This window comes from Parasteatoda tepidariorum, chromosome 12 (genome assembly GCF_982258835.1).
Source record: "Parasteatoda tepidariorum strain Cologne lab strain chromosome 12, Ptep-v5.0, whole genome shotgun sequence".
Taxonomy (NCBI): domain Eukaryota; kingdom Metazoa; phylum Arthropoda; class Arachnida; order Araneae; family Theridiidae; genus Parasteatoda; species Parasteatoda tepidariorum.
In genome coordinates this window covers 18,968,107-18,987,020 of record NC_141766.1, presented here as the reverse complement: position 1 = coordinate 18,987,020, position 18,914 = coordinate 18,968,107, and the positions used below count along the sequence as shown (strand labels likewise).

The window sequence follows — 18,914 nt, the reverse complement described above, 5'->3', positions numbered from 1 at the left end:
CTTTGGTCACTTTCATATGACTATCGATCCACAACATCACGTCCAAAGAGGAGGGTCTAAACCTCTGTTCAAGAGCAGGGATTCCCTTCACCACTCTCTTCGGGGGTTGCTTGTTTAGGGTTATGTTTTACTCTTGCGCTCCAGTAAATAGTGACGTCACTGTCCGCTTTCGAATTCTGCGAGTTTAAACGTCACTTGACCCTCCTCCCTTCTTTCTCCTCCTCTTTTCAGTTGTACTATGATACTTTCCATTTTCTTAATATTTTTCGTATTTAAATGGAAAAAGTATTTTTTCAAATTTCCATCGTGTTTTTTTAGAACTATGTTCAATGCAGTTTTCAGTCCCTTATAGTTTCCTCCCTTAAAAATTTCTAATCTATTTGGAAATCAAGACTGAAACTAATGTATTTCCTTTCTCTAAGACTATCTACACGTTAATGGTAAAAGCATGAGTAGTGTTGCCATAGGTAGAGAGTTTTGCCATACGCCATCTGTAGCTCATTCCGATCACCAATGGATGGTTGATTGAATGTAAACAATAACACGCTTCGTGAAACCGGATAAAATTCATAAGTATGTTTTTTAGTATATAAGTAAAATTCATCAGTATGTACGCACATAACTAGGTACATTGTCGAAAAAATGTGTGTGTAATGTATGAGTGTACGTATGTATGTACAAAATGTTCGTATGTACTTGCATTATACGTATGTATGTACAAAAAAGTTTGTACGTACTTACATTTCTCTGAACCAGGGTGTATAAAAATCATGATTTTTTTTAAAAAATCAAAAAAATCGGATTTTTTTTATTTTAATCGGATTTTTTTGATTTTAATCATGATTTTTTTATAATTTCAATTCTATGGAATATAATCAATTTTGTGTACCATAGATTTAAAGTTGTATTGTATTACTATTGTTACTTATGGTATACATTGGAAATAAACATTACTAACCATTATCAACAAAATATTTCTTAATAATTTAAAAGCAAAAGGTGAAATAAGAAATAAACAATAACAAAGTGATTTCAAACTACAAATCACGAAAGAAATTTTTTATCAAACAATATGTGATAATTATTAATTCTACATCTACAATATCAAATTATTTAAACAATCATTTAATTAGTTTTATTTAAAGATTTAAACATAAGGACTAATTTAGCTGCCTTTTCTACACCCAATTGATTCCATAGTTTAGTATGTACAAGTCCAAAAGTGGAAAACATCCTCTCTATCCCTGCAGTTGTTCCTTTTGCAGTACATAACAACTGTATTGCATCAAACTCTTTTTGACCTACACAGTTCTTTAGAAGCGCAATTGATTTCCACCATTCCAAGATGTTTAAAGATTCTAGAGATTCTTTATCAAACAAAGTTCCATTAAACGGAGGAGAGCGTACAATGAATTTTAGCAAAATACTTAATAAGGAGGTTTCTCCATACTTTTCTTTAACAAAGTTTACAGCTTGATCTTTTTCATTTAGTGTTAAACATTGTACTTCAGAATTAGGATCCAAGAGGTAAGCTAGGAAATGAGCTGGTGTTAATGCTTGTTCATATCGTTCCGTAAAAAATTTTTTGCAGCAATTATTATTAGAATCTTTCAGAGTTTCCTTTAAATTTTTCCAGATGTTGACAACATTTGATAAACTACAATTATCTTTTTGCATTTTATCTAATGCTACAGAAATGGGTTTTAACATTAAAAGCATATCTTCTGCATTTCTTTTAATTGCCATATTCATGACTTTTGACCTGATATTGGTGTTGATATCATCCCTATTATCCTCACAAACTTGCATGAAAGTTGACCAATTCTTGATGTAGCTTTCTAATGAATCACACATAGAATTCCAGCGCACTTCAGTTGGCCGAATTAATCTAGTACCTTTAAGCTCATTGTATTTAGCTCTAATTATTTGATGATTTCGGAAATATGTTATAACTTGTAAAACATGTTCTGTTACATTAGGCATGGAATGATTACATTTTTGATTAAAATCAGTGATTTTTAAAAAAAAATCATTTGATTTAAATCATGATTTTAATCAATGATTTTAATCATTTGATTAAAATCATTTACACCCTGCTCTGAACTATGCATTATGTTATATAAAAGTAAATTTGAAGCCTCAAAAACGTTATAAAAATACTTGATAATGATTTTTTATTAAAATATTTTTAAAATGATATTGAACAATTAAAACTGACAGTTGATTTTAAATATCGTTTGATTTAGTTATTTAAATTGTTTTGTCGTTATTAGTGGCCGTTGTAATTGAATATATATTGAAATTTGATAACTTACAAAAATTTTATATATTGTATTGTAGGTATATATATATATATATATATATATATATATATATATATATATATATATATATATATATATATATATATATACACATATATATACACATATATATATGTATGTTATACATATATACATTGGACAAACCTGTATACACATATGTACAAAACATGTATGCCCAATATATGTATGCATAAATGTATAATATATGTGTGAACATAATTACAATTTATGCATGTCGAATGTATGTATGTATATGTGTACAATATATGCTTACCCAGTGTATGTACAATTGTCCACTCATATAGTGTGCATACATGAATACATACATTGAAAATAGTAATCATGATTACAAGTAATTGATTACATAGCTGTAACTGCCTCTAACTGATTACTGTACAAGCTAACTATCGTACATACATTGCTATTACATACTGCACATGCAAGTACATTGTGTGAACATACGTATTGTATATATAACTTTGTACGTGTTTTGCATGAAAGCACATATATACTTATATTTTTTCTTACACACTGATACATTTTATGTGTATACATACACTGTATGAGCATTTGTGCACAAATAAGTACGTTTGCTCACATACTTGGATATATTGCATGTACATACTAACCTACATGTGTACTACTTATGTATGCATATACACATAATTTATACGTAGTGCATACACTTGTACATACAATGTATGTAAGTACAGATATATTCTGCAATAACAAAGCATGTAAACATTAAACTTTTTTTACTTTAGCAAGCGTAATGTGCTCATTTGTATATATATATGCGCCTAAACATACACCATAGTTAAGTGTGCATGTGCACGTCTTGTTGTGATTACAGATAATCCTGATAACTTTTTATCTGAAATCGTTACTTGTAGCTTATGAAAATGATTACAAGTATTTTATTACTATGTACTTTTTATTTGCAGTTGTCACAATTGTATTCAATTATAGTTTTCCATGCTCATTTCTGTTGAGCAGTGAATTTATTTACTTATCCTTGACTAATGAATAAAGAATAATGATCGAAAATAATGAATGATTTATTCTTTATTCAAAATGTTTCTGACTAATGAATAAATATTTATTATTCAGGAAGATTTTGAATAATTATTTTATATTCATTATTCTGTATGACGAATGCTCATTTCTGTATGTACTATCCTAAATTAAAAAACGCAAAATATTTTTGCTCTCAAGCCTTTTCTTGTTGACCTATTAGTGGTGAAATATGATATCCTATCCACTGATCTCCAGTTTTCTCTGTGATGCACCTAAGCTTTATCTTAAGAAAAAAAAAAAAAACACTGTGATGACTTATTGACTATATTGCTTTAAGGTGTTTAAAATAAATATCTGCATAAAATAATTATTAAAATTAGGTAAAAAGTATTTTTGAAAATGATTTTCTCTTTACAAATTAGAACTATCATCTTCGGACTGAGAGATAATAAATTGACTGTCCTTGGACTCACTCTCTGATTATATCATAGCTATTTTGATGTGCAATGTTAGCTCTAATAAAAGCGAAATTACGGAAGTAACAACATTATTTTGATTTTAATTCAAGGTGGGAAATCTTACTGCAAAAATTGTATCGAGAGTAGGACTAGTTGCGCCATCTTTTAGCAATATTCAGATACATAAAAATGTCGGATTAAAAAAGACGCTTTAGTAGCAAATACAATTTCAACAATGCGGTTTTTCTCTTCAGCGTATGGTATGCAACGTTGACCATATGGGCACAAAAATGACAAACGCATGAAATGCGATGCTGATAGAGAAGGGTTAAATCCTCAAATTTTGGGGTGGCCGCAATTTGAAATATATAATTCCAATATTGGAACAGTTGAAATAATGTTAATTTTTCAGCCATCTAATGTTAATTTTACTTTTTGTGCCCTTCACCATGTCTCTGGAACTAATGAAGCAACTAAAACCTTTTTTTTTCACGCAACTATGAAACTTGTTTATCCAAAAATAATTCCATCTGAAAAAATTTGTTTTTAGTTATTTTTGATATTCAACATACTAATGGTCAAAATAAATTTTGATTTATGAGGTATAAGAATTTTTATGCCAATTTAATCTTCATAATTTTAGATGATATAATCTAAAATTTGAAGGGAATCAGCTGAATGATGCTTGAAAAATAAAAGTTTAGAAATATGTCTTTTTTTTCTTTTTCTTTTTAGAGAGAAAGTGAAATATGCTAAAAGTGTACTTAATATTAAGAGGCTTAAATTTTCAACTATCTAAATTTCTAAATTGGTGCCAGTTTGTCTGGTAAAGACCGCTAGTGTGCAGTGTTTATCTGACTCCCAACACATTGGCATGTTGTTCTTGAGGTTGTTAAAAACCATAACATCTATGGTCCTCGTGGTCAACAATAGGATTCTGTGTGAGTGCTCTACTTTAACTGAATTCTAATGCATTTTATAATTTAAAATGTATATGTTTAGAAGAGTTATAATAATTTTTTTTTTAATTATCTTGGTAATGCTGTAATATTTGAGACTGAAATAAAAATTGCAGTTATTTTCATCAATTAGTTAATTAAGATATATTAAAAAAAATAATCTGTAAATAGTCTGTAATAGTCTGTTTTGTAAAAGCATTTATTATTGCATGTTTAAGAATAAGCCTTTAGATTTTAATAATTAAGTAAATAAATGTTATTTTGTCTTCTAAAAAAGTAAGTTATATTCTTTCATTTCATTCAAACTTTCTAACTAGAAAAGCTATTTTAGCCTTACTATTTGCATAAAAGTATTACTGTTTTGTTATGAAAAATGTTCAACTGTTGTCATGTTGGAGCTAATTAAAAATTTATCTTCTGAATCATTCTTATCTCTTTCGTTCTTATTTTTTGAATCTTACAAATTGTATTATTTTTTTATTTAATTATTTTTGAATATTGCATTATCTGTTTTATTCTAAAAATATATTTTGCTATAAATCTTCCATTTAATTGTGTTTATTAAACAGTAGTAAAATGTAATTTAGGTAAAATTAATTAAAATTGAATCATTTTAACTAGTTATATCTAGTTTTCAATCAAGCAATCTCCAAGTCTATATAATACAATTAATGCTCAATATAATGACCCCTGTGATGTAAATGATAATAGACATTATAAAATGAGGTTAATATATCGTGACTGCATAAACTTAGTGCCAATATTTAAATTTTATGAATACTACATTATTTTGAAAAAAGAAAAAACATGCTACACTTTCAATAGAATTATAAACTAATATGCAGTTTTTTCTGTCAATAATAAAGTAAAAGTATTATTTAATATAGTAGTACATTAAAGGGTAAAAATGAATTAAAATTTTTTAAAATCTTTTAATATTTAACATAAACTTTAGATATTAAGTTTTTTTACTTCCAGAATTTGAAATTTTGTTTTACGCGAATAATTTCAGGAAATTAGAACACTTTGTTTTTCTACTATATAATTTTAAAGAATTATATCACAATTTTTCATTATTGCAAACTAAGTGCTTTATGGAGTATTGAATAATTTAACCATTTGTGCTATTCTTCTGTCCACTTCTTTAAAATTTTTTAATTTCCACTCTATGCATATGGCATTACATCATTACACTGGTTGGGAGCTGCCATTTTTGCTAAATAACGTATGTCAGAGAACGAGCAAAACTAAAATATAAGAGAATGCTAATAATACCATTGTGTTCTAACTCCAAAAGCAACCACCTCTTACAACACTTCATTAAAAGAGTGAATACAATTTTAAAACAAAAAAAATATGAATGATGAATATATTGAACTACCTTTTGCAAAGAAATTTCAAAGGTTATGATCATACAGGAAACTCTGATTTCTAAATAACGTTGCAATATAAGCTTCAAATTCTCAATAATTTTAAATAATTTATATTTCACAAATCTTTTGACTGTAGATTAAGGGCCTCCAGACACTTTAGAGTAGGTTGTTCAGACACTTAAGAGATAGTGGTTTAAATAGTTTTCTTGTAACTTTTCATAGTGAATGGGGAAAATGTTAGTTTTAGAAGTGCAATAATGTCTTACACCTGTTTCTGGAATGATTTTTTTGGGAATTCAAAAGAAATTAAACAAAGTTTTGGTTATTATATTGGGATAAACGTTTCAGTTTAGATGTTTTATGGGTGTTAAAATAACTATGCATGAACAGTAAACGGAACTTCATGTAGTAGTTGTTATAATGGAAGGGTCACATTAATTGGGGGTCTTACTAAAGAGCATAGACTCCAGTAGTTACCTGACAATATCTATAACAATTCTAAGATTAAAACTTATGAGTGCTTTGAGCAGTTTTAATATATTCTATTAATTTATTTTTTTCATCTCTCTTTGATGTCAATTTTCTATTAATGTATATTATTTTTACTATATTTTAGGACATGGGTTCAAGTTTCAAGTTCATATTAGAAATATCAGTTATCTCTGTACTATCATGCTGTTGTTTGGGTCAAAATAGTGGTATGGTTGCCTTAAGTAAGTAGTTTATTATTATTATTTTTTAAATTTTTTTTATTTTATTATACTATTTTTAGGTTAAGATGATGTATTATAAATGTTTTAACATTTCGCACTTATTTCTGTTAAATCAAAGTATGACAAAATGTTTGACAAAGTATGATAAATATGACAAAATATTGCAATATTGCAAAAGTAATATTGCAATTCTCTTATAAATAAATTTATACCATATGATTTTTGACCAGAGAAGAGACATGAATATAAAATGTAATGTAAAAAAATATGAAACAGCAAATTCAAAATTATTAAATATGCGATAAATGTTGTTGTTGTTGCTAATTCCCATCTGGTCTAACGGGGTCAGACCAGATCAATGAATCCGTTGATATTCAGAAAATCCGAAACCAGAATGGGAGAGGAATGAATGTCATTCCAGTCCAGCCCTAAACAGTTCAAGATGTGCTCAGGTGATGCCTGGTTTTGTTGGCATTTAGGGCAAAGAGGAAAGACTTTTTGATTTGCAGAAAATGTGAGACATTTCAGGTGTCCACTGGCCAGTCGGGATAAGCAGGTGTTGGTTCGCCTGTCACCAGGGAGAGATAAAGAGAGTCCTGGTCTTTTTGCTTTATACCAGTAGTGAATAGGTGGAAGCAGCCACTTTTGTTTGTTCTGGGCCTTTTGCCTTGCAAACAGTTCAAGGTATGTAAGCTCTGAGGTGGAGGGGACTGGATGGTCTAGTCCCTTCTTTGCAAGAGTGTCAGGCGATAAATGTATGTGTCATTAACGCATTAATAAGCTAAAATAGCAAAATGCAAGATTGATTTCGCAATTTTTTTTTCCTTTTCTTTTTTAAATACTTTTAAAATGCAGTGGTGGAAGCAGAAAATCATTCTATTGATCCAAGGGTTATCTTGTCTTCTGCGTTGGGCTCAAAATTACAACAATTAAAAGTTGAACATTGATAGTCATAACCTCAAAATTGGGTCGGCTGTTCAACACCAGTTATAAAAAATGTTATTGAGCAAAAGGTGGCTCAGGGGATTGAACTTTCACCCCAAGGCCCCAATACTTGTCCAGGTGTTCCCTTGTTTTCTGGATTTAGTTTAAAACTACAAGGCTACTGTGTTGAACATTGACAGTTGTAAGGCCAGAAATGAGTCAGTTGTTCAATGATGGGTATAAAATAAAATATTATTGTTAGAAATTTTCAAAAATGTCTTTAAATTAGTAGTTATTTTTTATGCAACAACTGTTCCCTTGTTTTATGGATTTAGTTTAAAACTACAAGGCTACTGTGTTGAACATTGACAGTTGTAAGGCCAGGAATGAGTCAGTTGTTCAATGATGGGTATAAAATAAAATATTATTGTTAGAAATTTTCAAAAATGTCTTTAAATTAGTAGTTATTTTTTATGCAACAACTAAATTGTTTATTTATTTATGTTCATGAAATTCAAAGCATTTGGATGGTTGTAAAAATAAAGAAAAAATTTCACACTTTCATTTTCACTTTAGTCCATTTTCCTAGGTATTTCAATGCAGTAAATTCAGAACATTTTCTTTAGAAAATATAATTTCCTTATGATACGGAGCGCCTTCAATATAATTGGATTTTCCATGTACCAGGTTGCAAATTTAATGCAAATGGAAGTGACCTTAAATATACTAATTAATTAGTGCTAATAATATTTTAAAATGATAATTTAAGTAAGCGCAATCTGGAAAATATGGTCACGATTGTTTGGTCAAGAGAGCTGTCGAAAGTTTGGACCTTTAAATGTTAATTTTGCTTTTTACATATTTTGCCTTATCTCAAGGACTTTTTAAGCATATAAAAAATTTTTTTTGCACACAATTAGAAAATTGATTTATCCACAGGTAATTCAAAGAAATTTTTTTAAAAAAAGTTGCTTATTATTATGTTTAATAATGATAAAAAAATTGAATTATAAGATATACAAATTTATAAGTAATTTTAAAGATTTTAATTTTATATGGCTTTTAACTATATAATTTTATAAAATTTTATTTAATTAAACAAAATTTGAACTAAATTAGTCGAAAGGTTCCTGAGAAATTGAATTTTAATTGTATACTAAGAAATTATATTATGAGAAAGTATGATTTTATTTCTGATTTAGTAACTTAAAATATTGTCTGTACTAATTAATTAGCATACTTATGGTCACCCACATGAACCATTAAGTTTCAGTCAAGATTCCTGAGAATAGCGATATAGAGAAAAAGAGCATCAATAACACTCATTGGTTTTTTGTCATAAGTTGCTAAAAATTGGGTCCACAAAATTAACTGATTTGTAATATTTTCATCTAAATCATAAAATCTTTTCAAGGGTATTATTTTCATCACTATTTTCTGCTGATATTAGTAATTGAATTTGCTGTAGTAATTTCTATGAATTTGGTATCATGTTAAAATTCATTCAAGAAAAGTTAGTTCGTTTGAAGTCTGCAGGAATATTATTCTTCAATGTCTTTTGGTTCTAAGGGGAGGGAGGGAATTCTCTATTTGCTTATTCAGGTTTGCCACACTATAGAGAGAATAGAGAAAACTTGGGAACAGGATATTTAAAAATCACCTGAAATAACAAGGAAAATGCACTCAAAGCATAATCTGTAGAACACTCAAGGCTGATATTTCAGCTATACTAAACTATTTCATTTACTACAGCATTATTTAAGTATGTTTAGCTGTTTCTTTTTTTCTCTAAGTTTTTCTAGTAATTAATACTAGTACAGTTAGTCCAATATCACTCAGACAATACATTGTCTATGATATATACAGGGAAGACACAGGATTTTTTTTTTCCAGATTTGAGTGCCAACCCTGTTATTCTTGCTGAGCAATGCTTACATAGAATGCTGAAGTTTCTTCGTTTCTTCATTATCAAAAATCCCTTATTTGAAAAATAATTAATTACAGAAAACAAGTTATGAAAATCAAAATAAAATATTACATTTGAAGAAAGAAATATTAAAGTCATCAATACAATAAATCAAATACAATAAATTTCTCAAGATCGGGAATAGTCAATTAAATTCCTGGAATACAATATACTGCTTTAAGTAATAATCTACTTGCCTGCTATCATTTTTCTATACAATTGATTTAAATGCATAAATTTATTGTTAAAGCATTGAATAAAAGCTATGTTTTATAAAAATTAGGATTTAGAAATTTGATTAAACAGAATTTTAAAGAAATTATTCGAAGTGTGAAATTTTACTATCATAAAAATTTCTAAAACTAGATTATTATTATTAAATCTCGAAATCTTTGTTAAAAATAGGGTCTTATATTTGCTTACAAATAAAAAAAAATTATACAATTACATATTGAAATGTTTTTCAAATTTCTGAATGAATGTTTTTTTTAGAAAAAATCAGTTGATTTAAATTAACGAACCCTTATTTTTAATGTATCATCGACAATAAAGTCCAAATCAGTATTTATAAGTATTTAAGCTCATGGATATATTAATTTTATTTTAATGGATAAATTTGATCCCTCATGATATATTTGATCATTCACTAGTAATTGCTACCCATAAATAATCTTTTTTATTTCAGATAATATTGGTCAACCTGAAACATCTGAAGTGTTATCAAAGAAGGATTTAAAGTCCATTCATGGTGTTGCCAAAAATATATCTTATTCAAAAGGGAAAATTATAAAGGTTAATATTTATTAGTAACATTTTTTTAAAGACATTTTTACAAAATGTTTCCTATTGAAAATTTTTTCTACAAAGAGTTATTTAAAATTTTAATCTCCATAAAGCTAGACAAAATTATTGAATGAATGTGAAATGGGTTAATGAGTTAAATTCTAATGATTTAATAATAAATAAAGAGAAGTAATTTATTTTGGCACAATGCAGCTTTAAGCATAGTAATATGCTTTTGAAGAATGCAACGTTAAATAAAAAGATACAACAAAAAATGCATTTATATAAGCTCACTGGACAAAACATTTGTCACTCTAGTGCGCAAGCACCAATGAATTGTTAGGTTTCGTTAGATGATGCTGTGGTCAAGTGACGGTCTCAACTGCATATGCTCTGCCTCAACATGATCAAAGACAAGTAGCAATCAGTGAAACATTTTTGTTTTAAGCGGAAATTGTGTGTACATATGGGTAAGTGTAAGGACGTGACTGAATGGCAAAAAGGGGCAATTTTGTTTGACTGTGCCCATAGTCATAAAGTGAATGAAGTTGGTGTTTCAATGCGAACTGTTCAATGTGTCTACAAGCAGTTGTTTAATACATGTGGTAATGTAAGAAGTTGTCAGAATTGTGGTAGGAAAAGATCCTGCATGAAAAGGACCAGAAACGTGTTTCACGACTTGTCAATCAAAATCGTTTCCAAACCTGGCAGGAATTGTTTCAGTTAGTAAATGAATGTCCATTCCAACCTGTTAGTGAAAGAACATAGTGATGGAAGCTGCATACAATGAACATTTTGAGTCTTAACACCTTTTAAGATTTAATATATATATATATATATATATATATATATATATATATATATATATATATATATATATATATATATATATAAAGAAATTCTTCTTTCTAGAAAAAAAAGTTATATAAAAGGTCGTACATGTATGACTTTTAGAATGATATAATAATGACTTTGTAGAATGATATAATAATGTACAGTGCACAAAAAAATAAATGGACTACCCTTAATAACTTTTTTATTAAAAATGTTATTAAGGGTAATTTAGTTTTAAAAACTTATTAAGTTTATTTAAGTTAAGTTTAGTAAAAAGTTATTAAGGATGATTTATTAAAAAAGAGTTTCTTCCGTTTCATCCCTGATACTAAAAAATACTTATTTCTTCCTCGGCGTTTTTTTCCACTGTAGAAGAAACTTGCTTCCCCTGTTTCATAGTTAGTAACGATTAATTAAAAGTTTTTCACCAAGCAGATTGTTTAGTAATATTTTGTAAAGTTCCTAATGAAAGTTTTATCCTAAGTTTTATTTCTAAATTCTTAATGAAAGTTTTGCATTCATTATATTAATGGGATATTTAGACTAAAAACAGTTTTATATAAAGCTTAATATGATATTAAATATAACTTATATACCATTTAATAATTACAAAATGGTTTAATACGCACTTTTTGCATCATGTTTTGCATAAAATGTTATGAGATAATGATTACAAGATATTCTAATACAATTTTGTGTTTAAAAATATACATTTTATATTTATAAATTATACTGTTTTTGAGCAATAATTGAAGTAATTTTCCTATATTTTTCAGTCCAGAGAAGGTGACTTTGAATATAGAAGATCATTTACATCAAAAGTGGAAATTGAAGTTAATTCCTTGCAATTGCAAAATGTTATAACAGAAATTAGAAAAATTATATCTCAAAATAGTTTTGCCAAATCTCTGCTTTTGGAAAATTTAGATTTTTTAGAAAACTTGGTTCATCAGGTAAAATATTTTAAATTCTTTCTCCAATCTCATCAATACTGATTAATTTTTAGATTTAAATCTTGTATAAATATCAGGCAAGCTTTTCTTATAGCATTTTTCTTCTTTTGATCAATAATACTTTCATGTATGTTAATTATTATTGTTGCTATTTATAAATTATGATTTATTATTTCTTTTTATATACAGCTCAGAACTTGTTTCTTTTTATATGTGTAATTGTAGATTTATTTTGTATGGATGTAATCAATAATATTAGAAGAAAATCAATAGTCAACAGTGACAATTTTAAGCTAAAGAAGATCATCATTCATTACTGTTTGAACAAATTTTAGAGCCGTAGTAAACAAACATTTGAACGACACTGTTTTTTGACTGAGGGGATGGGATAAAGGTTATGAAGAGGAAAGTGAAATTACAAATGGCTTTCCAATAAGCAGTTATGTGGAATTCTTCACTATTATGAGTACAAAGAACATCTTAGAAAGGAAAACAATTACTATTTTCTTGTTTAAACAAGAATTGAATGCATATATCTATAGATTTTATAATGTTACGAATGGGATCACTTTCGACAATAATAGTTATTGAAGTGATATGTTTTTCCCCTCTTTGTCATTTCTGAATTTTTAAGTCTCTTGAATAATATTAAAATGGAAAAAAGCTTGATTACTGAAGTTTTCTTATTGGGAATTTTATAGGAAAGAATTAAGGATCATAATATTTTTATACGATAAAATCAAGTCTTGTATGAGGGAGGCTAGTTAATTTAAAAATTGAAATTTATCTCATTGTACAGTTTATTTAAAATTATCTCAAGTTTTATAATCAATATTTTAATAATCAATTTGATAAACAATTTAATGACCAATTTTAAAATCAAAATTTTTTAAATGATGACCTCTGGTTTGTTCTCAAATTTTTGTTAAATGTTAATAATAAACCTAATTATAATTTTAAACTATACTGAAGCATCAAAATAGCTTCAAGTAAGAAATTATTCTAACTGAAAGTTCAATAAAGGATGAGATTTTAAAACAATTTTTAGAAGAAGCTTAGAATTTGAACAAAATTAATGATTATGTTTATGAAAAAGTTTATTTTAATTAATTAATTTTTACAGTAGAAGAGCTATATTATGCAAATTATACATTGCTAGTCTCTATAAACCACATTAACTTAACAATCTCTTAATGAAACCAAAATTGCTATATTTGTTGGATTTTATTTCTAATCCTTTTAATAATTTCAACTTTTTCCATGAATAATAATTACTTTTATGCATATATTTGTGTTATAAAATATATGTATTTAAGAATTAATAGAAAAAATTAATTTTTATCTGTTCCACATACGTATTATGTTTAGTTAAGTATAATAATATATGAAATGATCTATGAACACAAAATTCCATATAATGCAAAACCTCAAGTTTCAAGGTTTGTTTTATAAATATCTTGTACTGTGTCTAATATAAATATTATTTTAGCTAATAATTTTTATAACATAGTTTGATTTATAATCAATGTAGTTTTATTTATGTTTTGGAAAGCATATAGGGGCCTGTTAGCCCAGTGGTTAGAGAATCAGACTTTTGTCGGGAGGGGCCAGGGTTTGATCCTTGACTGATGGTTAGTAGTAAAGCAGAAACATGGGTACAGGGATCTGACAAAAACATCGTTCCCATTCAGATCTATATTTAAATTAAGGAAGTGGCCCCATAGAAAATTATGAGGGCATGTCTTTGGATCATCCTCAAGGAACTTTCTCAGACCATAGCCAATAGCTCATTCTGGAGCTCTAGTGCAATATAAATAAATTACCAGCCTGAAAAATGCTTAAAGCATTTTTCTAAAGTTTTTCTTACCGCACAAAGTTAAGCTTTTTTTGCCTTTAGAACTGCTATAGCATGTCTGATTATGGCAGCAAAATATTTTTCATTTAGTGCATATTTTTTATTTATTTGAAGACAAAATTAGCATTCCAATAATTTATTCTGATGTTTTTGTTTTCAGTATGACATTGGCAAAAAATTTGTAGACATAGGAGGTTTCCAACTTATTCTATCATTAACAAGATATAAAGATGAGGATATTTCAAAAGCTGCTTTCAATATATTGTCTGCTGCTATGCAAGGGTGAGAAATTTTTTTTTATCTATCATTTTATTTACTTCTATTGTTTGTTAACTTTTCAGATTGATTATATAAAAGTTAATGAGGAGTCATACAAAAAAACTAAGACTCTATTTATAAGACTTAGTGTCAAAAGAGAATCAATTCTTACTTACATATTACTGACCACAAATGAATATTAAAGTTAGAAAAATAAAATATTACGTGTTATCTTTATCAAGTTGTAGCTGTAATTAATATCTTTACAACCAGTTTATTGGTAGGAATTAAACTGAATTACATTCCTAATAGCTTCAGGGCTGCCATTGGCAACTAAATTACTAAAACGACTATTTTAAAGAGAGGACTACTAAGGTGACTAATTTTGTCAAAATATAAGCAAAACAATTATTTTGCAATCCGCGACAAAAAAAAACCATTGATTTTTTTCTTATTTATGATTAAAAAATATCCATTTGCAATTTCATTTCCCTCACCTCTTTTTAGTTTTACCATATTTTTATTCTTGTTATTTCGACTAAATGTTTATTAACATAACTGTCATTTAATTTAGAGAAAGTGTTAAATCTGATCCATGCCATAAATGAGTTTAATGAAATAGTTGAAATTTCCTTGTTTTGTTTTTTAGTTTCTAGTAATATTTATTATATAATTGACATATTTTACTATTCGTACAGGGCCTATAAATATTTTTTTCTGTGCAATCGGAAATAAGCTATATTGTTCTGTTATATTGTCCCCTTATCTCCAACCTGAGTTTTCGTACAAGATGTGTCAAAAGAACATGGACAAGTATTTTTTAATGTAGTTTAATTAAAATTAAAAAAATTAACAAATTATAACAATAATTAGAGTAGACTTTTATTAAATTAATATAAATGGATTTAAAGTGGCATCCTTTTATAGCAATACAGATGCAACCAAAGATGCTAAAAACTTTTGAGAGAGGCAACAAATCAGTGCTGGGAGAGATCCTTTTTCACTGATGAGATGTTATTTACTGTCCTACAAGCTCATAACTCCCAGAAGATTAGGATCTGGTCTGAAGATGCTCCAAGCTTGGCAATTGTTAAGCACCTCAAAATTCGAAGCCAGTTATGGCCAGGGGCAAAATTTGTGCAAGTAGCAAACACCTCTTGTAGTGTTTAAAATAAATAAAAAGTTTACCATTTTAGAAAGGCCTTAAAAAAAGTGGCTCCAAGTCTGATTTTCCGGATATCATCTGAAGAATATCCCCCCCCCCTACTCACCAGGCTTGGTCCATTTTGGGGTCTAGGGCCTGCACTAAACTACACAAAAGTTTGAACTCTCTAAAGCAATCATTTTGGTGGGAATGGGATATATTTAAGATAGAAGACTTGCGACCCATTGCTGAAAATTGCAATAAGCGTTTGCCCCACTGCATTGTTGCAAAAGGTGCCTGGGGAGAGTGGTTTTACTTTCATGTGGAGTTGATTCAATGTGTACATGTACAGTGAAACCGCCGTTAAGCGGACATTCATGGGACCAAAAAATTTGTCCGTTTACTGGAAGGGTACCCTAACAACGAAATTTAACACCGTAAATTGTTTTTAGAATATTCTCAAAGATGTAGAAATAATTAAATAATATCTACAAGGATACCGTAAATATCTACAAGAATATTTATTTAAACAATAAGAAATATATAAAAGATATATAAAAAAGATAAAAAAAGAAGATTCTTTATATAATTCTTTTTTTAAGATATAAAGAGTCTTCTTTTTTTTATCTTAAAATAAAGAAGATTCTTTATATATTCTTTTTTATATAATAAATATAAAAAGAATATATAAAGAAGTTTGATATAAATACATAATTCTGGATGTAGCTACAGATAAATAAATATAATTTTCCTATTAGCATAGATGCTCAAGTTAGACATATGGTACCAAATAGGAGCGTACTGTCCTCAGTCCGTTTCAATTATTAGGTTCACATCCCCTTACACCTACTTATCATTTGATAGGGAACATGGTTAATACCTTCTTGGGAAAAAAAACCTCCCATGATTCACAGAAAAAAAAGTAATGCATACCTGTAAGTCATGACGACCTATGGAGATGATTATTCACAATTGATCAGCTATCAAGTGCCTGAATAAATGTTTCGTTTACATAAACGACTCAAAGATTATACTTCTGTTCTCTTTTTTTTAACCCAGTTGTGTTAAATACAGTCTTCAAATTGATAAGAAAATTAAAGAAATTTTCAATGGGGAAGAAGCATTGAGAGAAGTCATTTCAACTTGAGGGGTCTCATAACCTGTGTGGTCCAGATGAAAAGATCAAAAGATGCCGATGTCAGAATTATTTCAGGAGTGTAGTACGATTTTCTCTCCTTTCTTTACAAAGATAAGGCAAGGTGACAGGAGACAGATTGATTTTTCGGTGGTGAAATAGCTTAACAATATTTTTAATTATGGATAAGGCAAAAAGTTTTATTTACATGCTTTAAAAATGGTGTAAAGTTGCATTTTTTTAGCTTGCAATTTATTTAGAAAAAGTAGTGTCCGGTTTGTAGAGATAAAAAACAACGTTTCAGGATCAAAATGACTGTCCGCGTCTGGTTACGGGAGTGTCCGCTTTGCGGAGAATGTACGTAATGGTTTATTCATAGAAGATTCCCGGGGAATTAAAAATATGTCCGTATTGAGAGGCGTCCGTTTTGCAGGAGTGTCCATAACAGGAGGTTTCATTGTATTTGCTTAGATTGACCGGCATTAACCTTAAACAAGCAGATGGTTTACTACATTCTGAGAGGGAAGAGCTCGGATTATTATCTGTATTTTTGATTGTCTTCATATGTGTTCCTTATTAAATGCGTTTGTGTACATTTGGGATTTGTTTTATTCCTCTTGACCCACTATGAAATATCAGGCAGATGTTTATTCATTTACATATTGAGATAATTTTGAACTGGCTGCACGCAACAGTGCCCACTTTCAAACTAATTAAATTTATTTAAATTTAATAAGGTTATATTAAAAATTGTTTGTCTGGTTGTTTGTGTCGTACTCTGTGCATAACTTAATAAAAATGAATTTAACTACGGAATTGGCACTTTTCCAAGAATCTCCAAATTTCCAATTTATTTGTTTTATATTTCATTTAACATTTTTACTGGATGCTTCTCAATTATGTTATCCTTTTTCCCTACTAACAGCTTTCGTTATCTCATTACTTTATCTTTTTCATCCTCAATATGAAGGTCAACAATCATGCCAAACTTACTTTATCATATTCTAGAAAAGTAAAGTAAATAAGCCACATTTCTTGCAGATTTAAATAATAAAATTAGTTTCAGTTCAGTTCATACAGTTTCATTCATATTGCTATTTTGTATTTTTTTAGAACTTGTTTTTCTAGTCTAAACTTGTGAATGTTTTTGATTTTTTACCTTTTATGTTCTATTTCCCCCCCTCTTTTTTTATTTATTTTTATTTAGGAGAGTTTCTATACTGTTTTTCTTCTCATTTAATAAAATATTACTATTACTTTTATTCGTAAAATATTACTATTAATATTTTTGATGGAATAAGGGTTTGATGAACCATCCATAAACTGTTTTTCAACAATCCACAAAAAAAAAAAAAAAAAAAACACTGAAAATTTCAGACATCTGAAATAGAAATGGTCCTAGATATATAAGTTAATTGGTTCTCTACTGTATTTATTACTTTTAAACTTTATTTTTAGATAACAGATCTCAGAATTAATATGTATATCTTAATTTTCCCATGTTACTATCCCTTGAACTATTTCAGTTTTCAATCAGCAACATAAAACACTCCTGTAAACTTCATTGATATAAATTGCATTTAGGCATGCACGCATTAGTTTTATTAAAATATTTAAAGTTTTCAATTCCAACTTAATTATGAAATATGTAAATTTTATCAAATTATTTTGTTAACTATTTAAAGGAAATATTGACATTTTTCTGTATGTTTTTCTTGAGCTGAATTAAATATTTTCTTACTTTTCAAAACATTGTAATATCAAGTATTTTCTTGCATGCTGTATGGTTTTTGTTAACTATTATTAGGGCTGCAAGTTTGTTGCGGGAAAAAATACCCCAAATTCGCGGAAAAATCGCGGGAAATTTTGAAAATTACTCAAAATCTAAACATAAAATTTTTTTTATAAATGATGCAAAAGACAGAAATTGCGCAAATAATAAAAAAGGCTTAAAAATACGCAACAAAAGTATTTCTTTGAACTTCGAGCAATATTAATATTTTTATTTAAATAACCGAATTTTGGTACAAAGTATTGTACATTGTCAGATTATTCTCCTTTATCCTTCGTCTTTCATCACTTAATAAATTTTTATACTTAGAAAACGATCTTTCTGCGTCAACGCTGTTTTTAGGCACCGACAAACTTCTAATTGTCACTTTTACCAATTTTGGAGCGTTTGATCTTTGATTTCCAAAACTCGATCAATTTTCCTTCA

At 28.1% G+C, this 18,914-nt stretch overlaps 1 protein-coding gene across 10 annotated transcripts in view; it reads left to right on the top strand.

The window, feature by feature from the left end:
• Sil1 (Sil1 nucleotide exchange factor) overlaps window positions 1–18,914 on the top strand; it is a 38,999-nt gene that overhangs the window by 2,771 nt on the left and 17,314 nt on the right. The window contains exons 1-6 of one of the 10 annotated variants that reach the window (XM_071188176.2): window positions 40–573; window positions 4,535–4,740; window positions 6,748–6,844; window positions 10,420–10,526; window positions 12,128–12,304; window positions 14,320–14,441. In XM_071188176.2, the coding sequence (XP_071044277.2) occupies window positions 6,751–6,844; window positions 10,420–10,526; window positions 12,128–12,304; window positions 14,320–14,441 (500 nt within the window). In that variant the 5' untranslated portion in view covers window positions 40–573; window positions 4,535–4,740; window positions 6,748–6,750. Of the gene's footprint in view, window positions 1–38; window positions 730–4,534; window positions 4,741–6,747; window positions 6,845–10,419; window positions 10,527–12,127; window positions 12,305–14,319; window positions 14,442–18,914 lie in introns of those variants that run through there. The other 9 variants (XM_071188173.2, XM_071188175.2, XM_071188177.2 and 6 more) reach the window with 9 other exon arrangements.